Source organism: Lontra canadensis, unplaced genomic scaffold (genome assembly GCF_010015895.1).
Source record: "Lontra canadensis isolate GAN:19392208 unplaced genomic scaffold, GSC_riverotter_1.0 scaffold2, whole genome shotgun sequence".
Taxonomy (NCBI): domain Eukaryota; kingdom Metazoa; phylum Chordata; class Mammalia; order Carnivora; family Mustelidae; genus Lontra; species Lontra canadensis.
The window spans coordinates 6,451,358-6,473,097 of NW_022630996.1; the positions used below are offsets into that span (position 1 = coordinate 6,451,358).

Genomic DNA, 21,740 nt, shown 5'->3' on the forward strand with positions numbered 1-21,740 from the left:
CGGGTCATGATCTCAGGGTCCTGGGATCGAGCCCCACATCGGGCTCCCTGCTCAGTGGAGAGCCTGCTTCCCCCTCTCTCTCTGCCTGCCTCTGCCTACTTGTGATCTCTGTCAAGTAAATAAATAAAATCTTAAAAGAAAAAAAATTTTTAAAGAAAAAAGAAAGGAGTAGAACAAGATTCAAAGAAATGATGGCTATCATTTGTGAAAGATGAAAATCTAAAGATTTGGTAAACAAAGGCCCTAGATACAATAAAATGAAAGGATAGTATTTTAAAATAATTCAGGAAAAAAATTACCTTTAAAAAAAATCTCAGATTATCAAAAAATTTTCATGATAGCAGCTATGGAAGCCAGAAGACAATAGACTAGTATATTTAGAATGCTTAAGTTGCTTAGCTAAAGTAGGAGTTGAAAGTACAAAAAAGGCCTTTCTAGCTGTGAATTTGCCTTTCCCAGGCTTTGCTGGAAAGAACTACCCAAAAATTAATTTAGAAAGAAAGTTGAAAACGAAGGAATGAAAAGTAACGTGTTCATAAATTGGACTTCATTGAAGCTACAAACTGAGGCTCTTTAGAAGACAGTGTTAAGAGATAAAAAGACAAACCACAGACTAGTCTTTGCAAAAAACACGCTTGAGTAAGGACATGTATCCAGAGTATACAAAGAGCTCTTAGAACTTAATAATAAGAAAGCACATAACTCAGAAAATAGGCAAAAGATTTGAACAGATACTTCACCAAAGAAGATATGTAGATAGGGCGCCTGGGTTGCTCAGTGGGTTAGAGCCTCTGCTTTCGGCTCAGGTCATGGTCTCAGGGTCCTGGGATTGAGCCCCGTGTCGGGCTCTCTGCTCAGCGGAGAGCCTGCTTCCTCCTCTCTCTCTGTCTGCCCGCCTCTCTGCCTACTTATGATCTCTGTCTGTCAAATAAATAAAATCTTAAAAAAAAAAAAAGAAGATACGTAGATAGTAGGTAAATACTTGAGAAGATGCTCAACATCATTAGTCCCTGGAGAAATGCAAATTAAAGGCACAAGATAATACCATACACCTACTAGAATGGCTAAAATGAAAGAGTAGGCATACCAACTTATTGGCAAGAATGTGACATAACGAATTTTCTTTCACTGCTGTTGGGAATATATAATGGCACAGTCACTTTGTAAAACATGTCAATTTTATTTGATACAATTTTACTTAATTTTTACTTAATATAGTTCCTTTTATTTAATACAGTTCCTTTTAAAATCCCAACAGCTTTTTTTTTTTTTTTTTTTGCAGAAATAGAAACATCCCTCCTGAGCTTAATGTGGAGGCTTAGGGAATCCTGAAGGGCCAGCAGTCTTGGAAAAGAGCAAAGTTGGAGGTCACACACTTCCTGATCTCAAAACTTAGTACAAACCCACAGAATAGCATAGACATAGAGGCATATAGATCAGTGAAATAATGAGTCTAGAAATAAATTCTTTCTTTCTTTCTTTCCTTTTAGGCAGAGGCAGGCGGTGGGGGGAGGGGGGGCGGGAAGCAGGCTCCCCGCTGAGCAGAGAGCCTGATGCGGGACTCATTTCCAGGACCCTGAGATCATGACCTGAGCCGAAGGCAGAGGCTTTAACCCACTGAGCCACCCAGGCGCCCCAAGAAATAAATTCTTACGTATATGGTCTAAGGATCTTTGACAGATACCACAACCCCTCACTGGGGGAAGGGACAGTCTCTTCAGCAAATGACACTGGGAAAACTGGATAGTGTATATGCAGAACAGTGCAGTTGAACCCTTACCTTACATTACATGCAAAGTTCTCTCAAAATGGGTCAAAGATATAAATGTAAGAGCTGAAACTACAAAACCCTTAGAATAAAAGAGAGGAAAAGCCTCACAATGCTGGATTTGGCAGTAGTTTCTTAGATATGGTACCAAAGGCACAGGCAACATACATAGAAATAGAGAAATAGGACATAATTAGAAACTATGTGCATCAAAGAACATAATCAGGACTCCTGGGTGGCTCGGTTGGTTAAGCATCTGCCTTTAGCTCAGGTCATGATCTCAGGGTCCTGGGATCAAGTCCTGCATTAGACTCCTTGCTCAGTGGGGAGCCTGCTTCTCCCTCTGCCTGCTCTGTCTGCCGCTCCCCCTGGTTGTGGTCTCTCTCTCTCTGACATAAATTTTAAAAAGAAAAGAAAAAGAACACAATCATCTGAGTGAAAAGAGAGCTTCTAGAATGGGAGGAAATATTTGCAAATCATATCTATGATGAAGGGTTAATATTCAGAACATATTTTTAAAAACTCATACAACTCAAACACACACACACACACACACACACACCCCAAACAACCCAATTAAGAAAAAGAGAGAGGACTTGAATAGACATTTCTCCAAAGACAATCTACAAATATCTAACAAACACATGAAAAGATGCTTAACAGTAGTTATCAGAAATATGCAAATCAAAGCCACATGAGCTGCCACCTCACACCCATTAGAATAGCTACTATTAAGAAAGGAAGGAGGGAGGGAGGAAAGAAAAGACAAAGAGAAAGAAGGAAAGAGGAAAGAGTGAATAGCAGCTTGGCAAGAATGTAGAGAAATTGGAACCCTTGTGCATTGCCAGTGGGAATGTAAAGTGGTTTGACCACTATGGAAAACAGTGTGATGGTTCCTCAAAAAACTAAGAATAGAATTACCATATTATCCTGCAGTTCTGCTTCTGAATATATACCCAAAGGAGTTGGAAGGGTTTTTTTGTTTTTTTTTAAGATTTTATTTATTTATTTATTTGACAGAGAGAGATCACAAGTAGGCAGAGAGGCAGGCAGAGAGAGAGCGCGCACGAGGGAAGCAGGCTCCCCGCGTGCGGGACTCCATCCCAGGACCATGACATCATGACCTGAGCCTAAGGCAGAGGCTTAACCCACTGAGCCACCCTGGCGCCCAGTTGGAAGGGTTTTAAAGAGATTATTTATACACCCATATTTATATCAACATTATTCATAATAACCAAAAATGTGTAATCAACGCAAGTGCCAATCAACAGATGCATGAATAAACAAAATGTAATATATGCATACAACGGAATATTATTGAACCCTAAAAAAGGAAATTCTGGCACATTGTATAGCATTGATGAATCATGAGTCAGTCACAAAAAGACAAATACTGTAGTAGTGCACTTATTTGAGTTACCTAGTCAAATTCATAGTCAAATTTGTAGCCAAATTCATAGAAAGAGAAAATAGGGTTGTGGTTGCAAGGGGGGAGGGGAGGGGAGGTGGGGAGTTGTTCTTTCATGGGTATAGAGTTGGAATTTTTCAAAATGAAATGAGTCCTGGCTTTTGGTTACACAACAGTGTGAAAGTGCTTACCATAACTAACTGTATACTTAAAAAATAGTGAAGGTGTTAAATTTTATGTTATATGTATTTCACCACAATTTTAAAAAATGAGTTTGGCAATTTTGTAAAAAGTTAAGCATACACCTAGTATATGATCCAGCCATTCTACTTCTAGGTATTTACCCAAGAGAAAATAAAGCATATGTCCATACAAAGATTTGTACAGAGTTGTTCTTAGCCCCAACTATTCGTCAACAGATGGTTAAGCAAGTTGTGGTATATCCATAAAATGGAGTACCATGTGGTACACAGGAATACACTGCTGATAGACACAACAACATAGATAAATCTAACAATAACCATGCTAAGTAAAAGTAGCCAGACAAAAATGAATATGCATTTTAGACTTACATAAAATTCTAGAAAATGCAAACTGTTCTATAGTGACAGTGTTAGATCATTATTTGTCTGGACCTCGGCCTGGGGCAAGAGGGAGGAATTATATAGGAGTGCAAGAAAACGTTGAGAAGAAGTATTGGGGTACATTATCTTGAATGTGGTAGTGATTATGTGGGTATATTCATAATGTCAGAATGTATCAAACAATATACTTAATGTAGTTTATTGTAGGTCAGTTAAACCTCAGATCTGTTTTGTAAAAAAAAAAAAAATGAAGCGGGGCACCTAACTGGCCTCGTTGGAAGAACATGTGATTCTTGCTGTCAGGGTCATGAGTTCAAGCCCCATGTTGGATGTAGAGATTACTTAAATAAATAAAACTTTTAAAAAAAAATGAAGAGCTGTTAGTAACCAAAAGAAAATTGGTAGTGATATCTAAGTATTATATGAAATAGACTTCAAAGAGAGAAAAAAGTGTTAAGGATGAGGAGGGTCATGGTCTGGCAGGAGAAAAAAACTGACCTTTTACCTTTTACTTAAATATTTTTTTTCACAGAGCTGTTTCTTTTGTTTAAAATTATTGTTTAGAGTGATTATATATAACTTATTTAGCCATTTTTCATGATGGATAGTTAAGTAATACTGTAATATACATTTAAATACCTGTGTCCTTAAACACTGTTGGAATATTTTTATGTTAGATACCTAGAAATAATTATTGAACAATGTATGCATTAGCATACATTCTTAATAATATATGAGACTTACTTTTACCATGAGACTCTGGCCAACACTGAATGTTAAAATTTAGAAGATATTATTGATCTAATAAAATTTAAAGTATTTTAAGCCTGGGATACCCTCTTTCATATAAACTTTTCTTTTCTTTTTTAAAGATTTTATTTATTTATTTATTTATTTGGCAGAGACAGACACAGCGAGAGAGGGAACATAAGCAGGGGGAGGGAGAGAGGGAGAAGCAGGCTTCCCGCTGAGCAGGGAGCCTGATGTAGGGCTCCACCACAGGACCCTGGGATCATGACTTGAGCCGAAGGCAGACACCCAATGACTGAGCCACCCAAGCGCCACAATATAAACTTTTCAATACATAAGTCATACAACAATAAAAGGTTAACAAAGTATTAGACTCACCCAATTACTCTGAAACATGGCTTGTCTTTTAAGCATGCCTTTTAGAATTCACAACTTTAAAGAATTTTTTTATAGATTAAGACTTCAGTCACATATTATACAGTTCACTTATTCAAAGGGTGCAATCCAGTGATTTTTAGTCTATTCACAGAGTCACACAAATGTCACCACAGTCAATTTAAGAAGTTTTTTCAGGACTCCAAAACAGAAACCATATATGCGTTAGTAGTCACCTAGCATTTCTCCCCAGTCTTCCCAGGCCTCGGCAACAACTTACTTCCTTTTATCTCTATAGATTTTTCTATTCTGGACATTCCGTGTAAATGGAATCATGGACTGTGTGCTCTTTTGTGACTGGCTTCTTTTACTTAGCGTGTTTCCAGTGTTCATCCATGTTGTAGTGTGATTCAGTCCTTCGTGCCCTTTTGTGGCTGAATGATATCCTATTGTTTGTAGATGCCCCATTTTATTTACCCATTCTGAGTGTTGTTTCCACTTTGGCTATTGTGAATAATGCTGCTGTGAACATGCATGTACAAGTTTTTGTGTGGACATATGTTTTCATTTTGTTGGGTATGTGTTTCATTTTTGTTGGGTATAATAATCTTTTGGGGAACAGCCAGAATATATTCCAAAACAGCTGTAGCATTTTACTTTCTCACCATTACTGAATGAGATTTTTGGTTTCTCCCATCTCCTCACCGGCACATTTACTGTCTTTTTGATTATAGCTGTTCTAGTGTGTGTGAAGTGGTGTCTCATTGTGGTTTTGACTTGCATTTCCCTGATGGCTGATGATACCAAGCATCTTTTCATGTGCTTATTGGCTTTCATATATCTTTTTTGGAGAAAGAATTTCTTTTTATAAATAGTTGTACATGGCATGCAGAGACAAAATAAAATACCATAGATTTGAGATAAGAATAATTATCAGAGTTGATGAGCAATGTTCTAATAATAGAAATTAGATAAAAAAGAGAGAATAGCCAGGATTATTTCTTCTAGAGATAGCAAAAGGTGCATGTTCTAAGATTAGATATATATATTTTAGAAGGAGAAAGAAAAGTAGAGATTATAGGAATAAAATGGAATGCATTTCGGGTCTGAAAAGAGAACAATAGAAGGCAAGTAAGTCTGAGATTGGGAAGTAAAAGTAAGGTAGACTAAATGAAAGGATTATAATACTAGGAATGTGATAGTAGCTAGCTACTAGAAGTTTTCTTTTATGGCTTTAAACCAGTACTAAACAAAAAACCATGATTAAATGGTGACCATGTCACCAATTTAGCATTTAGAAAAGAATGTTCATAAGGTTTTTAAAAATTTTGTATTTAGAAAATATATTTATAGGAAAAGTATAAAGGACAGTATATTAAAATCTGTGTTCAGTCACCTCCAATAAACAAGTAGGAGTGTTTGTTATACACTGCACACACACACACGCAAATGTGTGCCAGTTTATACAAGGAGATCTCAAGGTATCATGAAGTTTACTTAAAGAATATAGTAAAGTCTGCATTACAAAGAATTTAAACTACCAAATTAATCTACTAGCTGAAATAATATGTAATAATATTGGTGGCCTCCTGAATTTTGATGGCCACTCCTTTAAGGTCTTTAAGTTTTAAGAAAACCTTTTATTTTTTTTTTTTAAACTTCACAGAAATCTTTTTTTTTTTTTTTTTTTTAAGATTTTTAAAATTTATTTGACAGAGATCACAAATAGTTCAGAGAGGCAGGCGGGGGGTGGGGGAAGCAGGCTCCCCGCCTAAGCAGGGAGCCTGATGCAGAGCTCGATCCCATGACCCTGGGATCATGACTGAGCTGAAGGCAGAGGCCTTAACTCACTGAGCCACCCAGGTGCCCCAAGAAAACCTTTTATTATGGAAAATTTTAAGCATATACAAAGTAGAGTAGTGTAGTGAGTCCCATGAACCCATTGGTAAAAGATGGTTTATATTCACTTTAAAAAACTGATGTGAAAGTTTAGACTAATATATTTTGTTTTGGTCTAAATTAATCCTTTGCAAAAATACTTAGGCAATTTCATTGACTCTAGCTTTTTATTAAGATAGGGTAATTACTTTAAAAAGTCGATAGAAAAAAATTGTTCCTGCTTTGATAGCCTAATCAAGGACATTTAATTTTAGAATCTGGAGAAGGTGCATAAACCTGGTTCTTTTGAAAGTATCTTTTCAGTCTTTAAATATGAGATAAACCTCTCCTCCCCTTTTTCTTTTCAATCAGGTAATTCTTTCATGTGGTATTTAGATAAAGAAATTTTGTTTCTACCCTGTTTCTATATTCTATACATCTAGGTTCCCGTGAACTTTTTAGGTCACTATTTTTCTTTGGGGTGTGTATGTATATTTTCTGGGTTTTTTTTTTTTTTTAATGTAGCTACAGGCAAATACAAAAATATTTTTTTTCTCATTTCCCCACTCCTCTTTGTGTACACAAGCCATCATACCATATATATCATTCTGTATCTTAATGTTTATGTAGACCACCCTGGAAATGTTCCATTTCCATATATAGAGAACTTTTAAATACTCTTTTTATAGCTATAGATTTCAGTGTATAGATATACTCTAGTTTCCCAGAATACTGTAGTTATATCAAAAGTATGCTTGCCTGGATCAAAAGGAAATTTATGTGTGCATTTCTGATAGATACTTTGAAATTTCGCTTTGTAGGTCTTGCTTAATTTTGCGCTGCCACTGGCAGTGTGTAAGATGCATACTTACCATAGCCTAATCGACAGAACATGTTAGCAAGCTTTTGGACTTTTACCACTCTGATAAGTGAAAAATATTTTGACAAGTTTGCGTTTGCTTTGCTCCTCGTGAGGTTGACCATCTTTTCATGTTTGAACACCATTCCTGCTTCTGTTTGTGTGAACTGTATTTCATATACTTTGCCCATTTTTTTAATTGGTTGTTAGAAAAATGGGTTGTTAGAAAATCTCAGATTTTCAGCTCTTTGCATATTAGGAGGATTACATTAATGTTAAGTGAGTGCAGATAGTTTTTACCAGTTTGCTTTCGCCTTATGACTTTACTTTTAGGTTACAAATATGTTTCTTCATGGTTTATATTTGTCTTTAGACTGCTTATAGTTTGTTTTGCCTTATAAAAATTAGTTTTATGTAGTTGAACTTAACATTTTTTCTTTTATGGCAGATTTTGCATCATAATTATAAAGTCCTTCTTAACTTGAGGTTATAAAGGATTTTGCCATGTTTTCTTCCAGTACTTTTATGGTTCATTCCTTCCTTCCTTTTTTCAACATTTAAGTTCTTTGATTCATTTAGTTTACCCTAGTATACAGTATACTACGGATAATATATACAGAAGTACGGATGAACCTCTTTCCTAAACCAGTTCAACAGTCTCAACATGGACATTTTTACCCTTTTTCAGACACTACCTTTATTTTAATTTCCTTTATATATTAGAGTTTATATTGGTCTGTCAGTCTGTTGAACTGGCACTATCAATGAAGGAGCAAATAGTTTCAAAAAACCAGCCTACAGTAGTAGAATGAAGGACTGACTGATGACTTTCCCTTATTAATGAGAGTAGAAGGTATTTTTGTCTGCTGATGAAATATACATACACTTTGGAATTAAGCATACCTATATTAGAAGATACATGACAGGAGTGCATGAGGGAAATTACCAAGGGAACTGAGTGTAGTAAGTAGCCACTGTTCACTCATGACCTTATATGCCGTGTTATAGAATTTTAAATTTTCCCTATAAGGAACTGGAAAATTTTGAGGAGTATTTGAATTTTGCCCTATAAATAATAAAAAATATGAGCAGACTATTGAAAAATAAAATTACATTTTAGAATGGAGTCTAAATCTCAGTTCATTGAGCTATCAACAGTTGATACATGAGCTTCAGGTTCAGTGAACCTTCTGAAATTATACGTTTCAGAGAGAGCATCTAAGACTTTCTTCAGATTCTCAGAAGTCTTTTTTTTTTAAGAGGCAGGGGAGGGGCAGAGGGAAAGAGAATTTGAACAGGCTCTGTGCCCAGCACAGAACCTGATGTTTGGAGCTCAGTCTCATGACCCTGAGATAATGAGCTGAGCCGAAGTCAAGACTCAGAAGCTTAACCGACTGAGCCACTCAGGCACTCCAAATTCTCAGAAGTCTTTGACATACACACAAGTTAAGAATACCTTCTTTAGGGGCGCCTGGGTGGCTCAGTGGGTTAAAGCCTCTGCCTTCGGCTCAGGTCATGATCCCAGGGTCCTAGGATCGAGCCCCACATCGGGCTCTCCGCTCAGCGGGGAGCCTGCTTCTTCCTCTCTCTCTCTGCCTGCCTCTCTGCCTACTTGTGGTCTCTCTCTGTCAAATAAAGAAATAAAATCTTTAAAAAAAAAAAAAAGAATACCTTCTTTAGAAAGATTCCTCTGGTGACATGGGATAGGGCTTAAAACTAGAGATAGGGTTGTTGATAAAGTAGTTTTTGCATCAAGTATACAGAATATGAGTAGCAGAGGGTAAAAGTGAACTTTCTCTCTGTTCATTATTTCTGGAAAGTACAGCCAGTTTTTAATATTTGTGGTAGTTATGGTCTATAAATTCACCAGAAACACTGAATTAAAGAATATTAGACCGTTGCTTCTAAGGGAAATGAAGGGTTACTATTATATAAATGAGCCAAAATGGCTTTTGTATATTGGCCCCTAGGTTATTTATTTCTTCACAGCTGGCTAGGGTCCATTAGCTTAAAAGCCTCCTGGCATAGGGCACTTGTTTACAGTGTGACAGTGAGAACAGGCAGGCAGGGTGTCACCTGCTCATCCTCAGATGGGAAGGTGTGCATTGGGCAACTTAGATTTTTTACTGTTCTGCGCATGTCTGTATAAGCACTGCGCATGTTGATTTTGAGAATACAAAAAAGGGAGACAAATTTGCATATATGGAATCCACAAATAAAGGGAATCAACTGTACCAGTCCAGGCTCTTGAGTGCTTCCAGTGATGAGACTGTTCCCTCATGTCTTCTCCAATATTTCTCCTGCTGGATGGTTTGAGTGGTGGTTATATTAAGCTAAAATCTGTCTCCTCTTTTTTCTCATCGTAGGTCCTAATGTGGATTTCTGAATTATTCCTTCTTCAGTGTACTGTTTAGGTCGTCTTGTATTCACCTTTACACTGTTTCTTCCCCTGTAGCCCAAAGATTTTCAATTTCTTTGGCAACTTATGGTTTGCTAAGTACTTTAGTGATTTAAGAGTGGAACCTTGAATTTTCTTGTTAGTAACTAACACATCACCTCTCTCTCCACTCCCCTTCCCCCTTAAAAACTGACCAACCTGAATTCCCACTGCCTCATTTGAGTGCATACTATATTTGTCAGTCTTTTTCTGTTGTAAAGTATTCAAATTCATCTGGAAGGATGGGGCATGTGTGGAAAAGACCAGGATAGAGGAATTTCAAATATACAGAAAAATAATTTTTATCTCTTTCCAGTGTCTTTTCACTCCACACTCCTGATGTTACTTTTGCTTCTCCCTTGGTTAGCTTCATTCTGTAACTAGATTTTCTCAGTGTAGTAGGGAGGATGGCCACGGACAGCTCCAGGTTTCTATCCTGTTGGCACACTGTAACTATAGTCAAAACAGAAACTTTCTCAGCCAGTATGCATTAGTCAATTTAGGGACAAACTCTGTTTGGGTCATATATCTAGGCCTGGATCAGTTGCTTTTGCCAAGGATATGGGAAACTGATTTACCAGCTTATGTCTCGTGTAGCCAGAAAAGCAGTGACCCTTGATTAATATGCTTACTGGTGTCATGTGGATTTTTAGTGAAGGACAGGCTCCCAGAAAACACAGGGATGTTAGGCAAGTAAACAACAAATACCTATTATACATACTAAGATAAGTATTTTATTCCCACCATGTTTAGGAATAGCAAGACATCTTTTAAGGACCGTTAGTATGATTGAAGGATTACACTGATTTTGCTTTAAATCCTCAACAATATATGAGCAAAACATATTCAACAATATATTAGAAGGATCAGTCACCATGATTAAGTGGGATTTATTCCAGGGATGCAAGGGTGCCTCATTATTCACAGACTATCAACATGATATACTACATCAACAAAATGAAGGATAAAAATCATATGATTATCTGAATAGATGGAGAAAAAGCATTTGACAAAATTTGACATTTGTTTGTGATAAAGACTCAAAAAAGTTGGTTTGAGGAAAGATACTGAAAAACTCAAAGCTAACATCATTGTCAATTGTGAAAAAGAGAGCTTTCACCCTAAGATCAGGAACAAATCAATGATGTCCAGTCTCACCACTTTTATTCAACATAGTACTGGAAGTCCTATCCTATCCACAGCAGTCAGACCAGAAAAAGAAATGGGGTATCCATATTGGTAAGGAAGAAGTTCACCTATTTGCAGATGACATGATACTGTACATAGAAAACCATAAAGACCCACCAAAAAGCAAAACCAAAAAAAGCTACCAGAGGTAATAAATTAATTCAGTAAAGTTGCAGGATATAAAATTAATACCCAGAAGTCAGTTGCATTTCCATGTGCTGGTAATGAAGTGGCAGAAAGGGAAATTTAGAAAACAATTCCATTTATAGTTATACCAGAAAGAATAAAATACCTAGGAATAAACTTAACCAAAGAGGTAAAAGACCCATACTTTGAAAACTATAAACATTAATGAAAGAAATTGAAGGTGACACAAACAAATGGAAAGATATTCCATGCTTATAGATTGGAAAGATTAATTTTGTTAAGATGTCCATACTACCCAAACCAATCTATAGATTGAATGTAATCCCTATCAAAATGCCAAAATTTTTCACAGAACTAGAACAAATAATCCTAAAATTTGTATGGAACCACAGAAGATCCCCAAATAACTAAAGGAATCTTGAGAAAGAACAACAAAGCTGGAAATAACCACAATTCTAGAATTCAAGATATACTACAAAGCTGTAGTAATCATACCAAGTATGTGGTACTGGCACAAAAATAGACATATAGATCAATGGAGCAGAATAGAGGGCCCAGAAATAAACCCACGATTGTATGGTTGATTAACCTATGACAAAGAATGCAAGAATAAACAATGGGGAAGAGACAATCTCTTTAATAAATGGTGTTGGAAAAACTGGACTATTTATACCATATACAAAAATAAACTCAAAAGTGGATTAGAGACCTAAATGTAAGACCTGAAACCATAAAACTCCCAGAAAAAACATAGGCAGTAATCTCTTTGATATCAACCTTAGCAACATTTTTCTAGGTATGTCTCCTTAAGCAAGGGAAATAAAAGCAAAAATAAATTATTGAGACTACACCAAAATAAAAAGCTTTTGCCTAGCGAAGGAAACCACCAACAAAAGAACAAGGTGACCTACTGAATGAGAGAAGATATTTGTGAATGATATATCTGATAAGGGGCTAATATTCAAAATATGTAAAGAACATACAACTCAACACCAAAAATTCCAAATAACCTGATCAAAAAATAAGCGAGGACCTGAATAGATATTTTTCCAAGGAAGACCTACAGATGGCCAACAGACACAGGAAAAGATGCTCACCATCAGTAATCATCAGAGAAATGCAAATCAAAACCACAATGAGGGGGCTGCCTAGCTGGCTCAGTCAGTAGAATATGCGACTCTTGATCTTGGGGTTATCATTTTGAGCCCCGTGTTGGGTGTAGAGATTACTTAAAAATAAAATCTTAAAAAAAAAAAAAAACAATGAGATAACACCTTACACCTGTCAGAATCACTAAAATCGAAAGAAGTGTTAGGATGTAGAATGTAGAGGGAAAAAAAAACTCTCATATGCTGTTGATGAAAATGTAATTTGGCACAGCCACTGAGAAACAGTATGGAGGGTCCTGAAAAATAATAAAAATGAAAAGAGAAATACAGACAAAAAGTAGAATCAGAGAACAAAGTGATGGCTGCTAGAGGACAGGAGAATAGAGGGATAGGCAAAATGGATAAAGGGAAGTAGGAGATCCAGGCTTCCGGTCATGGGGATGAAAGGCTTAGGGAATATAGTCAATGATATTATAGTGTTGTATGGTGATGGATAGTAGTTACACTTGCGAGTATAGCATAATGTATAGAGAAGTTGAATCACTGTGCCATATACCTAAAACTGATATAATGTGTGTCAACTATATTCAAATTATAATTTTAATTGCTTTTGCTTTAAATGTTGACATGTTATTTCTCAGTGATGGGTCCATAGGAATCTGTTATATTTTCTGTTCGCTTTTTATATGTTAAAATACTTCATAATTTTAATAAAAAGCAAAGTCAATTTTGCTTTAAGTTGGTGAAAGTAGATACTTGAGTCATAATTTTCCTTTAATGGCAGGTTAGCGTTACAAATGATGTTGTATTTGACATACTAATCCATGTGATATTTTAAAGGTATTATAAAGGTAAAGTATTGAGCTTTTTAAAATGATGCAAAAAAATGTATGATTTATTCCCTTTACCTCATACCGTATATTTATGATACCATAGGTACCTGCAAGATGTGGAGTTACAGTCCGAGACAGTCTAAAGAAAGCTCTGATGATGAGAGGTCTAATCCCAGAGTGCTGTGCTGTTTACAGAATTCAGGATGGGTATGGTTTGTATGTGATGTGAAATTTTCTTTAAAAAGAAAAAAGAAAACCTCACACATTAAACTTCTGGGTTTTCTGTAGCAGCTTTACCCAAACCTGGGGTATTGAAATTTAACTTTGGAAAAAAAATATTAAGTTAGCCTAAAGAAAACTTGCAGGCCTTTTGAGGAGTTAACTTTAGATATTTTGTGTGATGATAGTGTTTGTTACTCTGATCAAATACTTTATTTGGAGTGTGAGATTCGGTGTGGCTTATTTGAATAATGGACTCTTCCCCACTCCCCTGTTTTTAATATACACTCATAGTTTCACAAAAGGCTTATCAAAATTAACATTTTATATTAAACTATTTTTCTTTCAGAAAAGTATCTAAAATTGTGCCAAGATCCCAGCCCCCCCCCCCATGAAACCCCTCTAAAATATATATATATATATATATACTTTTTGGGGGGATGTTATGCCTTAGGGGTTATTTTTTTTTTTTTTTTTTTTTTTTAATGGATAGATAAATCCGTACCTCTGATTTTATTTTATTTTATTTTATTTTATTTTATTTTATTTTATTTTATTTTATTTTTTTGAGGAGGGGACCCTAGGAACAATCAATTTTCTGCTGTTGTAGGTCTTTTCTGGAGCTGGCTTGAAGAAAAGAGTACATCTCTTTACCCTGCTGTTTGTCCAAGAGTGATACATTTATTTGGGGTAAACTTAAAAATTAATTTATTGCCATTTAAATTTCTAACGATGGAAGACCAGGGAGCCAACTCTCCCTCACCATTACTAGCCCCTCAATAACCAATTTTCATGTCTTCAGCATGAGGTATATGAAGATTTTTAGATATGATAACCAAGAAAAGCTATGTCTACACTTTTCAGAGAGAAGAAACCGATTGGCTGGGACACTGATATTTCCTGGCTCACTGGAGAGGAACTACATGTAGAAGTGTTGGAAAATGTCCCGCTTACCACACACAACTTTGTATGTACTTTTACGTTTTTTCCAAATTTCAAAAGCATTCAAGTTCTTGCATATGAATTTTTGTTTAGGGAATATGAAATATGGATGCATAATTTTGAGACTGATATTTTACCTAAGTTGAAAATCAGTTCTGTTCTTTAAAAAATTTGTATTTAAACTAAAGAGTTTTATTTTCTTTTTAATTTGAAAAAGTAATAGTTGTCTTTCAATAAAAAGAGCTGAAAAGAAAATCTGAATGGTACAAAAGTATATTAGATGAGAAAAGGAAAATACCTAATAGGGCAAACACTTGTTAATTATTGTGTAGTCTTCCAAATTTTCTGCTTGTACAAACATGTGCTTATACTTTGAGAGCCCAAAGTTCTCTCCATTCTCTTTTTTTCTCCCTTCCCTTCATTTCCATTTCTTTCCTAAAACTAAAAATGGAGTCCTGTTCTGTGTGATAGTCTTCACCTTAACCAAAAAAAAAAAAAAAAAAGATTAAACAGTCCATCATGGATGTCTTTTCACATCAGTACACTTGGCTTTATGTTTATAGTGATTGCATAATAGTCCATAAGAGTATGAATTCAGTATATTTATATTTAACCATCCTCTATTAATAGACATTTAAGGGTTTTTTTAATCTGTTTTGTATAGGGCTAAACAGAATCTTTTTGCATACATCTTGATACACTTGTGTAAATGTTTCTGAAGGGTGAGTTAATGGAAATGGACTAGCTGTCCTTGAGGACCTCTCCCTTCATCTGGTTTTTGCATTTGCTGGAATCTAGCCTAAACTAAGTGTCACCAGCATGATACCTGGAATGTGGAGCATCTCCATCTTAGAGATGAGGATATAGTGCCCAGAGCTTGAGAACCTACACTCTGAAAGGGTAAGGCAGAAGCCAGGAGTAGAATGATCTATAAGGCAGGAATGCTTTTCTTACTTCCTATTGGAATTTTGACCATAGTTTATTTTTTCTAGATGGATAGATAGCTGGTTATTGCTTCCCTTTCGGCATCAAGCGCTTTCCCATGTGCTTTGGTGATCAGTATAGCTGGACTCCTAAAGCAAACGAGAAATGAGCTGATTTCCTTGGGGATTTGTGTTTTCAGGGCTCCATTAGTGGTGAATAATGATGAATAATTTGTGCTTCAATAAGGCATCTTTTCAATGAGTGTTGTCAGTCAGATTTACTATGTAGCGAATAGTTTTGTAATGATGACCTAGCAAATTCATTACTATTGACTTTTTTTAATTTGTAGAATTTCAGGTGGATAAATCTGAAGATAATTTTAAGTTTTTAGGAATCCAAAAACAATAGAGGTTACATTTCATGAAGATTACTACTCTTTTTCCTAATTATTTTTCTTGGCTAGAAAGTAGCTGAGAGGTAAGAGACCTAAGTTGTTAACCATAAAATGGTGTTAAAGTGGTGCCTCAGGAAGATCCTTGCTGCAAGAGGATAATGAAAACAAGCTGCAGCCTAGTTCCAGAGTATGGAAATCCTCACAACACAGTTGAAGCCCTGCCACTAAATATTTATTAAGAACTTTCCATTTGCCAACATGGTGTCTGATCTGGGACTCTGACAATGAATAAGAACAAACAATATCCCTGCCTTCGAGTAGATAGATGTTTTGAAAAGAACATTTCATAAACACTCTTAATTACTGTGTATGTATAAAGTACAGTAGATGCACAGAGTAGACTCCTAACCTAGCCTTTGGGGAGTGAGGAAGGTTTCCCAAAGGAAGAACTCTCTAAGCTAAGGCCTGAGAGATGAGGGAATAGCAGATGGAGGTAAGGGAAGAGCACTCTCACCAGAGGAAAACAGGGAGAAAGCATGGGACGTCTCAGTCTTGAAAGAAGTTCAGGGGGAATGGTGTCAAGTTGGAGAGGGGCTGGTTACAGTGTAGCAGGAGTTATGGGTAGAGTAAGAAGAATCCAGCTCCTAGTAGTCCTTGTAAGGCACATTAAAGATTTACACTTCCCTTTAAAATAATTGGAAATTGATTGAGATCAAGGGAGACATGTGGATTTGTGTTTTAGAACAATTGCACTGAGTGTCATGTAGAGGCAAGAGTAAAAGCAAGTGTTCTACTTAAGAGAGAGAATTCCTTTGCTTCCCTGTGCTGGATTTCCTGGCAACTCAAGGAATGCTGCTTATCCTCCCAGTTTCCTGGAGTCCATTATAAAAGCAGTTCCTATGGTATTTGCCTACATTTCAGGAGTCCCTGGGAACTGCCAGGGTGGAGGCAGCAGGAGAGGTAGAAAAACAAGAAAATATACCTTCCTGTAATCACTTTTATTGACAAAGGTATATTCCCAGGTCCAATTATATGTCACAATTTATACTCAAATGCATTCCCATATTTGTTTCTCCTCATTTTCGCTCCTCTCTGCTTTCTTCTCTGCTCCCCTCCTGCCATATTTGGTTTTCTTCTTCACATACACAAATAGTCTGGTACACATAGTTTTCAAGTAGAATCAGTAGCTGGAAGAAAGACTGCAAGCGAGTAGATTAATGAAAAGAGAAATTAGAGCTTCATGAAACTTAACAGATTATTAGGTGAGTGAGAAATAGAGAGGATAGGAGAGGCTCAGAGGACTGTAAAATGCTGATTCCTGGGAACACGTTTTGTATTTTTCTGTGCTTTATTTTCTGAAATTCTGCAAGAAATACAAAAAACACTTGCTTTGGCAAATATTAGCCAACATAAATGTTAAAGATTTTCTAATTTCTTTAATATCCAGAGACAAACAGAACAGTAACAAAACTAAAAACAGGCAGTTGCCTTTGTATCCCCTAGAAAGTGCCACATACCCCAAAAGGTAAAGCAAACAAGAGCCACTCTTAAAATTACCTGAATGTTCTCAAAAACCCTAGAGTGCCTGATGTGCTAAGATGTCATTTTCCTGATGAGACATTATTTTTGAAAACTTTTTATCCTGTTAAATGCATGTTTACTGAAAAAAGTTTGGTAAACTGTGGGTATTGAAATCAACTTAATGGATCATAAAAAAAATTCCCATATAATAGGAAGTCCTGATGTATATTATATATAGTCAGGGTAAATACTAGTGTCTGAATATAGGGGTGTCCTGGGTCATGATGTAAAATGTGTTTCTTATTATTGTTAGTGATGAAAACTATCTGAGAAAAAGGTGAATAAAGAATACACACAGCAGGGGCGCCTGGGTGGCTCAGTGGGTTAAGCCTCTGCCTTTGACTCAGGTCGTGATCTCAGGGTCCTGGGATCAAGCCCCACATCGGGCTCTCTGCTCAGCAGGGAGCCTGCTTCCCCTGCCCCTGCCTCTCTGCCTCCTGGTCTCTGTCAAATAAATAAATAAAATCTTTAAATACACACACACACACACACACACACACACACACACACACACAGCAAAGACAAAGGACAAAATAGAGTCACGCATGCTCTCACCACTCTGAAGTAGCCACTGTTAACATTTTGGTGTTTCTCTTACGTTTTCTGCTTATTCTATACCCAAAACAGTTAAACTAAAAATAATTTCCGGCTTCAGTAGTTATCACAGTAGAGCCTCCCTAACACTGTTCTTTTATGTGACCTCTGTGTAAGTCATTTGCCTTCTGACATGGAGTTCTTCCATGTTGCCTTTTAAGTTTCCTGGAGAGGAGTGTTCACAAATTGAGGTGTTCTAATCCTCTAACAAACCAATAATTAGAAGTGGTTCTTACTGTCTTTTAGGTGATTTTCCTGTCCTGTAGCCTTGTTAGTTTCTTTTTTTTTTTTTTAATTTTTATTTATTTATTTGACAGAGATCACAAGTAGGCAGAGAGGCAGGTGGGTTGGGTGGGGTGGGAAGCAGGCTCCCCGCTGAGCAGAGAGCCCGACGCGGGGCTCGATATCAGGACTCTGAGATCATGACCTGGGCCGAAGGCAGAGGCTTAGTCCACTGAGCCACCTGGGCGCCCCATTAGTTTCTGTTTTGAAAGCTCTTTGAGTGATTATCTTCCCATTACTAAGTAGTTACTTTAAGCCATAGTTTCTTGCTTTACCAACTTCAGCCACCATTTACTGATTCCAAAGGGAATTAGTTCATTTGTAGCATTACATTTCTTCTTCCTTCTTCCCCTTCTGCAGTGTGATTTGTTGTTGGTGGTGGTTGGTTTTTGGGGTGGGTTCCTCTATTGGATACCTTTGTATCTTTAAGTAATAGAAGGATACCATTGTTTCTTGTTCTGTCAGCACCAGTAAGCATCTCTTAACTCCTTTCTTTGTACCATTACTAAAGTATGCCCTTACCCTTCCTTTCATCCCTGATCCCTCCTTCTATTCATCATCTCTGTTTTGACTTTTATGAAGTCAAGCTTGAAAATAGTTTCCAGTTATCATCTCTGTTTTGACTTTTATGGAGTCAAGCTTGAAAATAGTTTCCAGTCTTTTACTCACTTTACATCTTCTCGACTTCTGAGTTTTATAATAGTAGTATTGGGTGGGAGATAAATACATATAGTCCATCTATTGTCTTGAACCCCTCCCCCGGTTTTCATTTTAATATCTTCTTATGTAAGGCACTCTCATGATATGAACATATTAAAGATTTGTTATTTTAAGCAAGAGAGTAAATAAGTTGATTTCTGAGAAGATTCTTGTAAGTTTTTGAAATTCTCTGTGGTGTTTTTTACTTTGCAGGTACGGAAAACTTTTTTCACCTTAGCATTTTGTGACTTTTGTCGAAAGCTGCTTTTCCAGGGTTTTCGCTGTCAAACATGTGGTTATAAATTTCACCAGCGTTGTAGTACAGAGGTTCCACTGATGTGTGTTAATTATGACCAACTTGAGTAAGTAATCAAAAAAGTCTCTTTTCTACCGACATTTTACTTTTCTTTATGTGAAACTAGTGTATCTTAGAGCCTGGGAACTTTCTGTCCAGTAGAGTTATGGGGAATTTAAAAAGGATGCCTGGAGAATATGCTGTAGTATAGCCATTACTGCTCTCCTGAATTGTAATTCTGATTAAGCTATACATCTCATTTATGTCTTAAACCCTCTTTTAATTAATAAAGATCCCTTGCCCATAGACATCATTTTTAGATGGTTTTTGGGAGGAGAGTGGGTGTGATTTCAATTAAGTTAACCATTGTATTTTTGGATCACAGATCGGGGTTCTGGTTCTATCACTATTTTGTAAATTATATGTATTCTCTCTCTCTCTTTCTCTCTCTGTCTCTTTATCTCTCCTTCAACCTCCCCTACCCAGTTTATTTAAAAGTAAGATATAAAATCTTTGTACCCAGTGTATCTCTTTCTAAAATTTCTATTTGCTTTATGCCAGAGTTTCTGTAATAGACTAGACTAAGTCTATCGTAATCTTTTTTATTGTTGTTGCTGCTACTACTGCTAAGGTCTTTTTACTTTTCTCAATCACTTGAGCAAAGAGAATTCAGCTCTATAAAGTATGTTATAATGATGTAATCTGAGAGGGTAGATATATTTTCTTCTAATTCCTTAACCATACAGCATGATCTTTCCTCTCTAATATATAGAAATTCGCTGTATAGAGCAATTAGTTTTAGATTATAAGCTTGCTTTTCAAAGTACAATGTGATTTTTTTTTTAAATAAGCCTTCAGGCAAAAACACAACTAATTGAATTTAACAGTCATTTCTGAAAGTAGAATTTGATCCCAAATATTTCTGTTAACTCTATAATGTATTCTGGTGTATGAAGCTTCTGGGTTTTGCACAAGTTAGGTTTGTTTTGTTTTGTTTTTGTTTTTGCCTCACAGTTTGCTGTTTGTCTCCAAGTTCTTTGAACACCACCCAATACCACAGGAGGAGGCCTCCATAGCAGAGACTGCCCTTACGTCCGGATCATCCCCTTCTGCTCCCCCCTCCGATTCTACTGGGTATGACTTGACTCCTGCTGTTCAATGACAGTGCTTTTTGAGCTGGTTTCTTTTGGATCTTTTGGTTAATTATAAACCTTTCCAACTACTTGGATTGTTAAATTAAGGATTTTTCTTCAGGTAACTTATTTTATCACATCAGGCAAATTCGTACATGCATTTGTTAAGATACATGTGGTTAAAACTGACGTAGACTGTTTCAGGACCAGTCTTGGAAAAAAATCAAGTAACAAATCATTTAGAGTCCCTGCCTTGTGCTCATCACTTTATTAGGTAATATTAAATATAGAAGTATATGATCCCCGTTTAGAAAAGTAGCATTGACCAGTGAGACAATGGCAAACAATTTAAAAATTGTATATAATTATAGTCTACAGTTTCTCAGAGGCTATGATATTTTAAACCATGTGAGGACATAAACATGATCATGTTTCCCGTAAACAGGAGAAAAGCGAGAGTAGTCAAAAATATTTAATGAGGAAATGGGATTTGAACTGAATTTTGAAGAATTCTAGAATCTGAATGAATCCAGGGAATAAAAAGCATGGTGGTGGGTTGGTGAGGGAGAAATAGCATAAACAAAGGGAATGGGGAGAAGGGATGGGTATGTGTAAAGAAAAATATTAATAGTACTAGTTGTGGAAGAGAAAGGTAAAACTGACTTTAAAGGTGATATAAAGCATCATATATTCAAGCTTCATAGGAGGGAAAAAAAGATGATGATGAGTAGCAGATATTAGTGTTTGGGAGAATTTCTTACATAGGTCTGCATTCTCTTTACCTTTTGGATTTGAGACAGAAGAAATTATGCTGTATTTGGAAGCATATGTTTAAAAAACTGTCCCCACATACCATTCTGTTCTATAATATTCCAGAGATAATTAGTTAAGATCATGAATATTTATTGTCAGTTTGAACCCTACTTCCTTCCTCTCTTTACAATGTAATGCTATCTTTTCTGCCTAAAGACAGAAAAAAATAAGTGGACGATCCTGAGACCTGTAATTTTACAAAGCCAACCTTTCTAGATGTTTCATAGGCTAGAAAAATTAGCAAAAGATTTGTATTAAAGACTGGATGCTTTTATCTACTTTGGAACACTAGAAAATGCAGCCTTTTTTTTTTTTTTTTTTTTGGTCAGGTTGTAACGGTTACCTGGTCTGTTGGAGTCCTTTTATTCCTACTGTCTCTATCGTTAGTTTTATAGTACCTGGGTCTTTCTTAGATCAAAGTGTTGTTATTGTTTGTTTTGGTTTTTAATTAATATTTTGGCTACGGCATTTACTCCTGGCAGGTCCCAGTTCTGTGAGCAGAGTTACAGAACACCACAATGAAATTAA

General features: G+C 36.2%; 1 protein-coding gene across 8 annotated transcripts in view; it reads left to right on the forward strand.

The window, feature by feature from the left end:
- Positions 1 to 21,740, forward strand: part of BRAF (B-Raf proto-oncogene, serine/threonine kinase) — a 168,177-nt gene that overhangs the window by 86,446 nt on the left and 59,991 nt on the right. For all 8 annotated transcript variants that reach the window (XM_032867534.1, XM_032867479.1, XM_032867489.1 and 5 more), the window contains exons 4-7: positions 13,440 to 13,543; positions 14,420 to 14,522; positions 19,185 to 19,333; positions 20,281 to 20,400. In XM_032867534.1, the coding sequence (XP_032723425.1) occupies positions 13,440 to 13,543; positions 14,420 to 14,522; positions 19,185 to 19,333; positions 20,281 to 20,400 (476 nt within the window). The remainder of the gene's footprint in view (positions 1 to 13,439; positions 13,544 to 14,419; positions 14,523 to 19,184; positions 19,334 to 20,280; positions 20,401 to 21,740) is intronic.